Here is a 10,182-nt window from a genome sequence, read left to right as displayed (position 1 = left end):
ATATCATTAAAGACGAAGTTATAAATTAAGTTTAAACCTAAATTTACCAAATGGTACAATCCTGCTTTTAAGTTTTATAGCATGTCAACCATGAAATCTAGCTTTGTTGAATGGCCAGAGACAGACCGTAATAGAATAGAGTAAGGCATACATTTTGGAAGGAAGGATGAGAAGAAGAGGGAGAGAAGGAAGGAAGGAAGATAGGCCATGGCTTCTAGAACTTGAAGATTTGTGGTAATTGACCAAACCAGAGTTCCAACAAGTACAGCCTGTGTGAGTCAGAAAAAGTACATTGTTTTGGCAAATTAAAAAGAGATAAGGCTGGGTTAATCTGGAAAGTTTCCATGTAGGATTAAATCAGTGGCTCAGGGGACCCCTACCATGTGACTGTCAGGACTCCTAAGGAACTGGTGGTAACTTTGCCCAGTTCACTATTTGGCCACAATCCCATTCTAAGAGTAGTGGATCAGAAGCAACTTCACAAAGAATTTCGGAGAGGAATTGCCCCCATACCTTATGCCCCCGAAATGTGGACCATTTGAGTGAATACTTTTCTCAAAGCCAATCTCACATCCTTGTTTCTTAAGGTGTAAATCAAAGGGTTGAGAGAAGGAGTGACAATATTATTCAACACCTGAATAACAGAATCTAGCCAGGGGCTGGATGCAGGCCTGAGATAGATGAGCATCACCGGCCCATAGAACAAGAAGATTGAAATCAGGTGGGCACTGCAGGTTGAAAAAGCTCGGCGCCTGCCTTCAGAGGTGCTGATTTTCAATATGGAAAGGACGATGTGACCGTAGGAAGTAAGGATAAGGAAAAAACATGTAAGAGTCACAACATCCACATTAGTAAAACTCACCATCTGAGCTAGAGAGGTGTCTGCACAGGCCAGGGGCAGCACCACCGGGATATCACAGAAGAAATTGTCCACCTCACTGGGGCCACAGTAGGGTAACTTGAAGACCAGAAATGTGAGGATACTTCCATGTAGGCAGCCACCCAGCCAAGTGCCCATCGTCAAGCCAGTGCACACCCTAGGATTCATGATGATGGTGTATCGCAAAGGGTGACAAATAGCCATGAAACGGTCATAGGCCATTACGGTGTACAGGAAACACTCAGTGCCCCCCAGGAAGTGGTAGAAGAAGAGTTGGCAGGCACAGCCCTGGTAAGAGATGGTCCGGCTTTGCCCCATGAGGTAGAGCATCATTTTGGGGGAACTCACGGAAGGGAAAAAGATGTCAAACACAGACAGGTTTCCCAGGAAGAAATACATGGGGGTGTGCAGGGTGGAGGAGACCAGAATAGTGAGGAAGATGAGCAGATTTCCCAGCAAGGTGAAGAGATAGAAGGCCAAAAATAAGACAAAAAGCACGTTCTCCAACCCTTCAGTATTGGGAACTCCCAATAAGGTGAACTCTGTCACAGAAGTGTAGTTCTGCATGTTCGCACACTGGGGCATCCTGGAGAAGTAAAGCAATAGTCGTGACAGATCACAAATGACTGTGGAAGTACCTTCTGAGTAGAATTATTTCCGAGGCAAGGGCTACAAGCAACAGGGGTCCAAAAAAGGAAAAGGAAACCAACACTAATCTGGCCCTGAAGCTAAGTCATGTGTCACCTCCAGCCTGTTTTTTCATGTGTTAAATTAAATCACAGAGTAATATTTCTTTATAGTTGGCAAACCTCTTGCAGGAAGCAACTCTTATTATCAACTTTATAATAGTTTCTCCCAATCTGATTTATCATCACACAATCTGGTGCATTTCAGAGTCATCTTCTCCAAGGAAAATTTGTCATCAGATAGCTGTCTTATTTTAATATCAGCGAAATTGTAATCAGTTGGTGGTAAATAGGCCCTACTTATTTTTACCTTCAACAATACTCTTTCCATTCTCCAGTGTTTATATTCAAGAAGAAAACTAGACCATTCATATTTATAAGCTACCCACCACTAGAAATGTATCTTTCTGAAGCTAGATTTATTTATTTACTACAGAGCTCATAAATCTAAATTTCAATAACATTAATATCATTAGCTTTATTAATGTCAGCAGATAAACCTAAAAAAAAAAAAACCTTGATTATATTTTCAGAAGGACAATATCTCCTTCTGTTCATTTGTATCCAATTTTATGTTATCCTTCCATATTTGTCATTGGATATAACTGATTTCCCTCTGTGATCAATATTTGTTCATAGGAAATCATCTGATAAATATATTCATACCAGCTTATAAATTGCTGATATGTTACTATCTCCTGCATTATCTTCATTTTAACAAGGATAAAGTCTCATGGACAAAAGTCTCAATAAGTAGAATTTCTAGCAAGAATAAGAAAGTAGAGAAAATAAGAGCTCAGCAGACCATTCTTGAAATCAATCTATAGAGCCACACCCCTATATAAAGCTTGTCCTGCTCAAAGTGTTTGAAAAGAATTTGATCCCAGCAAAGATAGACAGGAAGACAAAAAGACTCTTTTTCAGCCCAAAATGCAGTTTAAATATTGAGTTTAAGCCATGACAAGTGATTTAAGCTCAAAAACATTCATTTTTTGTCAACTTGCAAGAAATATAAAGATGAATAAAATGAAGTATTCTTCTTGTAAAATCTTACTCAAGAGGTACATAAAATTGGTTTATAAACCTGACCCTATCTCTGCCTTTCACTAACACGGGGCCATAAACTATTTAATATCTCTGGGCCTCAAACCCTGCAAAAGAGTAATGGGTCATAATACTGTCTGCCTCATAAGGTCTTTGTGAGGATTGAATGAGATAATGAACATGAAATGGTTACCTCAGTGCTTGGCACTTTGTAGTAAATGTTTGATATTAGTTGAACAACCAACCTTATGCATGTAAGACTGTGAAAGCAGATGTGATGGAGATATAATTAGAAATATATTTGAAAAAGATCTGTGAGATTTGAAAAAGCAGGCAAAGCATAAACATGGTCAACTGATCTTTGAACAAGGAGCAAAGGCAATACAATGGAGAAAATATGGTCTTCTTAACAAATGTATCTGAAACAACAGGGCATCCATAGGCAAACAGATAAATCTAGACACAAACTTTACACCCTTCACAAATGAATCACAGAGATAAATGTGAAATACAAAAGTATATATAAGATTCCTAAAAGATAACATAGAAGAAAATCTAGAAGACCTTGGGTATGGCGATGACCTTTTAGATATAGCACCAAAAGCACCATCCATTAAGGAAAAAGTTGATAAGATGAACTTCATCATAATTTTCAAAAATTCTGCTTTGCAAAAGACAGTCAAGAGAATGAGAGGACAAGCCACAGACTGGGATAAAATATTTTACAAAAGATATATCTGATAGAGGACCATTATCCGAATTGTACAAAGAACCCTTAAAACTCAATAATAAGAAAACAAACAACCCAATTAAAAATTGGGCCAAAGTCCTTAATAGACACCTTACCAAAGAAGATGTACAGATGTCAAATAAGCATATGAAAAGATGTTTTACATCATATGTCCACCAGGGAAATGCAAATTAAAACAATAATGAAATATTGCTACAAACTTAATAGAATCAGCCAGAATCCAGAACACTGGCAGCACCAGATACTGGTGAGACTGTGAAGCAGTGGGATCTCTCACTCATTTCTGGTGGGCATGTAAAATGGTACAGCTGCTTTAGAAGACAGTTTGATGGTTTTTCACAAAACTAAACATAATCTTACCATACAATCCAGCAGTCTGCTCCTTGGTATTTACTCAAAGGAGTTGAAAACTTATATCTACACAAAACCCTACACATGGATATTTATAGAAGCTTTAGTCATAATTATCAAAACTTGGAAACAACTAAGACATCCTTCAGTAGGGGCATGAGTTAATAAACTATGGTACATCCAGAAGTGGAATATTATTCACCACTAGAAAGAAATGAGCTATCAAGCCATGCAAAGATATGGGGGAAACTTAAATGCATATTACTAAGTGAAGGAATCCAATCTGAAAAGGCTACATACTGTGTAATTCCAACTTTATGACATTCTGGAGACAATAAAGAAACTAGTGGTTACCCGGGTTTAAGGGCAAGGGTAGGATTATTAAGAAGAGTACGGATTTTTAGGGCAGTGAAAACACTGTGTGATACTAAAATGGTGGACATATGTCATTATATATTTTCCAAACCCATAGAATGTACAACACTGAAGGTGGGCCCTAATATAAACTATGGACTTTGAAAAATTATAATATGTTGATACAGGTTCATCATTTAACAAAGTACCACCTGGTGGGGAATGTTTGATAATGCAGCAGGCTGTACATATGCCAGTGACTGCAGTATATGAGAAATCTCTCTTTTCTGTTCACTTGTGCTGGGAACCTAAAATTCCTCTATAAAAAAAAATAAGTCTTTCCTTGAGAAAAAGGAGAGAAAGACACTCAGGTTAGGAAAATGTTATTTTCATTAGATCCACAGAGAGTATTAGATAAATAATACCGGCAGAATTAAAAGATCTCTTTGTTGACTAGAAGTGCATAAACTCTCCCTTTAATCTGAACCTTTCTGTTTCTAGATCAACAACCGAATTCACAAAGGTTTGCCCCAGGAAAAAGTGTAAATTTCACAAATTACCTTAGATCCACTTTTGAAATATTTCTCAGTCCTCCCCTGCTGTCCGCACTCAATGACTCTTCTCCATCCAAAGTTATTTTCAAGAAGAATGTAACATCAGTCCAAAAAAAAAGGGTTTTTTAAGACCACATGTTGCATAATCATAAAGTCATTTGGAAAAGGACTAAATTTCCATCACAGAAGATTTTCAAGCAGAATGTATAGGCTCATCTCTCGGGGAAATGAATGAAGGAATTAATTCTCCTGCAAAGGAAGGTAGACAGCATGTTTTCCTCCAACTGGAAATTCTAAAACCTAATATTATTAGCTTTTTATAAATTTTGTGTTTCACTATCACCACATTCACTGAAATTTTCCTTTTATGCCTTCATTTTCAATGAAGGAATGAAAATATGCCCCTGTTATAGGAAATTCTCTTATTAATAAGAAGAGTGGATTGATATTGATAAGATGTCAAGAGTGGGTATAATTTCCAATTTTTGTACCATCTGCAAAATAGATTCACAAAGAATCCATCCCCTTCAATATCACCACCTACTCCTACAAACCACTTTCCTGCCCCACAAGCACACTTTAATCTGACTTCACCCCTTCATTTCTTTCTGAGGGCACACTTACTATGGGTCGCTGAACTCAGCCACATCTAAGAATTTTCTTAAGTTCCAGGATTCTCCTTCTTCGGTTGGTTGAGGAGGGGAATGAGCAGGACAAATACAGAGTAGAAATAGGACAGTGAGAGAGACAAGAATCGTATAAGCAGAACAAACGTTAAAGAGAAGCAGGCAAAGTTTTAGACACATACCAGCTAATGAAAAACACATCTAACATGGTAGAGAGATTTTTCTAGTTTCTAGGCAAGAAGAATGTGTTCATAAGGCTAAAACCCTATTTTGGTGTAGGATGCCACACACAGAGCCAAGGTTTTGCACTCTCTGCTCTCAAACCTAAGACACATAGATTCCACACTCAGCCCTGCTGTGTAGTCTGACCCTGAAATTCAGGATTTATGTTTTCAAGCTGGAGAGTTTCTTTTGAGACATATCCCCAGTGGCCCAATACTCAGACTTACAAAGCATGAATGAGCAAAGGGAATAATTAGAGAACTTTCTCTCCTTCCTCATACCCCTCTTCCATTATTTACCTCATTGTTTCATAATGACATACACTCATCATAAAAGTAGCATTGCAACTTTATATGCTTTTTGGTAAATATCCAATAAAGCAAGAAAATATACCACAGTTCCTCTGCCTTACCATTACCAATGTTAACAGTATGGTGTTTTCTTTCCAATCACTGAACCACATGGTTATGGTATATTTTGAACTACATACAATCATACCACATATGTAGTTTTGCATGTCTCCCTTTTAATTTCAATTTTTAAATTAGCAGGTTTCCTTATATTTCCCAAAATAAATTAAGCAGGTAGGTAGATAAATAGATAAGTATATATATAAATTACACTGTGATAAACCTCTTAGCTCATACAGTTATCCATATTTGAGACCTCATTAAAAATAAGCTAACCTATGGGGTGCTGGGGTGGCTCAGGAGGTTAAGTGAATGACTCTTGGTTTCAGCTTAGAACATGGTCGCAGGGTCATGAGGTCGAGCCCCATGTCAGGCTCCTCAGTGTGGAGTCTGCCTGGGATTCTCTGTCTCCTTCTCCTTCTGCTCGTACCCCTGCTCACTAGCTCTCTCTCGCTCTCTCTGGTTAAATAGATAAAATCTTTAGAAAAAAAATAAGCTAACCTAAATAGAAATGCCATAAGAATTAATGAATATTGTTTTTTTAAGATTATTGGCAAATTACTTTGTTGGCAGCAGTGCTTATGAGGGCCAATTTTACCAGCATTATGTAATAACATATTTAAAAGTTGCAGTTTTTATCATAAGCAATTGACAACCAACTATTTTTAGATATTAATTTTTGGTAACTCTTAAGGCTAAACATGTTTACAAATGTCTATTATTTTTCCTTATAGCAGCTAAAACAATGTGTTGATGTTAGATTAGACTAACAGAGAAATGGAATAGAAGAGAAAACATAAAAACATTTTCCCTGAATATACAGATAATTGACTTTAAGTCAAAGCTGATATGGAAGATCTTGGAGAAATTTTTTTTTCAATAAATGATGCTTGGGCAACTCAGTCAATAAGGAAAAGATACATTTAATCTCTTGCCACATACCCTCTACAAAATCAATTCCAGGATTTTCTAAATTCTAATCTGTAAGACAAACAATACAACTTTGTAAGTTAAACTGAGAAAAGTATTTCTGACCCTGATACAGAAACTAGTAACAATAAAGTAAACATTGATAATTTTGGTTGCTTTCAAACTGAGAACAACATTAAAAGAATGAAAAGGAAAATCAAAAAGAAAAAGTGAAAATCAGAGGTGTTATTTATAGTACATATTACTCATAATGACTCATATCACAATATGTAAAGAACGCCAATAGTGTATATTTTATTTTATTATTTTTTTATTTTTAGTATGTATATTTTAAAAACAAGCAATTCAGTATGAAAGCAGGCAAATGACCTGACTGGTCTTCACCAAAGAAAAATAGAAATAGTCAATGAACAATAACAAAAAAATCTGCTCCATCTCTTAAAGAAATAGGGAAATGAAAATTTATATTGCAATAAAATTTGCTTAAATATCAAAATCATCAATTACTAGAACTTTCACATTGTTGAGGGGACTATAAATTTATAGAACCACTTTAGAAAATAGTTAATCATTTTTGTATAAGGTGGGAGATATTTCCCTCATAAGACAGAAATTTCTTCGTAGAAACCCATGCACATGTGGATCAAAATAATGTATGCATATTCAAGTCAGAATTTTTGCCATAGCTAAAATTTGAACACACAAATGTCTACCAAGAACATGCTTTGCAATGTAATAATACACATCAATATAAAGAATGAATTTATAACTATGACGTAGTTATAATGTAAAGCACAATTTTAAATAATAGAAACTAGAAATTAAGTAGTAGCACATGATCCCACAAATATAAATTCTAAAAAGACAAAGTTTAGCAATTGTTTAGTAGTGACTTCAAAATTAATAAGAAATCAGAATTACAGTAGAAGTCATGATAGTTGAATGGGAGAGGACTGACTTCAAGGAAGGGATATGTGAGGGCTTCAAGATTATGAGCAACATTTAATTTCTTAATTTGTGTGGTGGTGACATTGTTTGCTTTATAATGAAGTTTAACTGTACATTTATGCTTATGAGCTTTTATCTAGATAAGTTATATTTCACAACACAAGCAAATGACTAAACTAGAAATTAAATAAAATTTTATAAAAGTTTAAACAAATTAAAAATAAAAACAGTTAAATTATCTGTTTTCTATAGATGATATGCTATGGACATATCATATCCTATGATATGATAACAGGGACTGGATTTATTCTCCTGCCATAAATATAAAACTAGAGCAAAAAGTATAAAAACAGGTATTTTCAGCTATGAGACAATAGGCAGAACAAGACTGTAACCCCATACAGAAGAAAAACAAATGGCATGAATACTTCTGCTGGGAGGCACATTCCAGACTGTGATAGGTGAAGAAGATATGCCAATTGTCTTTCAGAAAACTGAATAAGTAAGAAACTTTCCTACACATCCTATAACCCCAACATTACCTTGATACAAAAAACTAGTGAAAGACATTGCAAGAATAGAGCTATTCATTAATATCCTTTATAAACACAAATACAAAAATTCTTTTTTTTTTCAAATACAAAAATTCTTAACAAATTTTATCAAATCAAGTCCTTGATATTTGAAAAATAACTATACATCATGATCAAGTGAGGTTGATTCCAAGAAGGTAGGTTTGGTCTAACATTTAAAACTCAAGCAATATAATTTATCATATTAATAAACTAAATGATTGTCGCAATAGATCCAGAAAATGCATTTGACAAATTCCCAAATGCATCCCTGATAAACACGGTAGCAATTAAGAATACAAGGAATCATTCTCAACTTATTAAAAGAGAAAAACAAAACCAAAAAAGCTACAAAAAACACACCTACCTTCATACTTCATGTCAAAAATACACAACATTTTCTGCCTAAAATCAGGAGCAAGGTGAGGACAATTAGGCAAGAAAGAGAAATAAAAGACATCCAGATTATAAAGAAGAAGTAGACTGTCTACATGTGTAGACAACATGATCATCTATATACAAAGTCTGGTGAAATGTCTAAAAAAGCTACAAGAACAAATAAATGAGTTTAGCCAAGTTGTAGAACATAACCATTATACAAAATCAACTGTATTTCTATTTATTAGCAATGAATAATTAGAAATTGAAAATGCTAAAACTACCATTTAAAATAGCATCAAAATAGAAGATAGTGATAAATCTGACAAAAGATGTGCTAGAAACCTGAACATGGAAATGATACAACCAATAAATTATTGAGAGAAAGGAAAGAGACTCAGTATTCATGGTCAGATATTGTTAAGGGGCCAATTCTCTCAAATTGATCTATAGATTCAGTGCAGTTCTTTTTTTTATGATTTTATTTATTTATTTGACAGAAAGAAACACAATAAGAAGGGAACACAAGCAGGGGGAGTGGGAGAGGGAGAAGTGGGTTTCCTGCTGAATAGGGAGCCCGATGCCGTGCTGGATTCCAGGACCCTGGGATCATGATCTGAGCTGAAGGCATATGTGCAGGGACCAAGCCATCCAGGCGCCCCTGGTTCCTTCCTTCCTTTCTTTTTTTTTTTTTTTTAAGATTTTATTTATTAAAGAGAGGAAAAAATATGAATGGGGGGCGGCTGAGGGAGAGGGAGAAGCAGGATTCCCGCTGAGCAGAGAGCCTGATGCGGGGCTTGAAACCAGTACCCCAAGATCATGACCTGAGTTGAAGGCAGATGCTTAACCAACTGAGCCACCCCTGTGCCCCTAGATCAAGTTTTCTTTGTTTCACAAAGCCCTTTTCCTGCTAATTAAGACATACATTAGTTCTAGTAGGAAAGTGTATTTTCCCTTTCTTTAGTTATATTAATTCAAGCTTTAAAAAATCAACTTTCACAGAAAATCTAGATGTGTTCTAACAAGGTACAAAGGCAGAAGTCCCTGAGAAAAAAGAAAATCTCTGAATCAGACAAGTGAGGTGGCATCCATACTTGAAAAACTTACAGTCTGCCAAGCCCTGGAGGGAGAAAGTTTAATTAGTAAGATGTTTATCTCAGGGGAGGAATACTCAGGTGGTCTCTGGGGTAAAGAAGTTCCAGAGCTCCTGTTCATATGGGCCATAATCACCAGAAAGGAAAAGATTCATCAAGGAGACTATGAACCTCACCAGAGAACTGTTCCTTTGGGGATGAAAACCCTATTTTCTACCTTTGAATTTCAGGAATAAATCAGAGGAAAGAACAAAACAAAACATAACATAACTATATCTTCCCAAGACAAGGCATTTTCTAACCCAGAGTGTCATGATTATTTGAAATAAACTAATTAATAAATAAATAAACTTGAAATAAACTAATAAATAATATAATTAAT

The 10,182-nt window shown here is 35.5% G+C and overlaps 1 protein-coding gene across 1 annotated transcript; it reads right to left on the bottom strand.

Annotated features, from left to right (window-relative positions):
* Positions 1 to 514: 514 nt before the first annotated feature.
* LOC125079669 (putative olfactory receptor 10D3) lies at positions 515 to 1,447 on the bottom strand. The gene has a single exon (XM_047693474.1). The coding sequence runs from the start codon at positions 1,445 to 1,447 to the stop codon at positions 515 to 517; it is 933 nt and encodes a 310-aa protein (XP_047549430.1).
* Between the last annotated feature and the right edge of the window lie 8,735 nt (positions 1,448 to 10,182).

This window comes from Lutra lutra, chromosome 10, assembly GCF_902655055.1.
Source record: "Lutra lutra chromosome 10, mLutLut1.2, whole genome shotgun sequence".
Taxonomy (NCBI): domain Eukaryota; kingdom Metazoa; phylum Chordata; class Mammalia; order Carnivora; family Mustelidae; genus Lutra; species Lutra lutra.
Note: the sequence above shows the minus strand (reverse complement) of the source record. Positions and strands in the feature narration are given on the sequence as shown.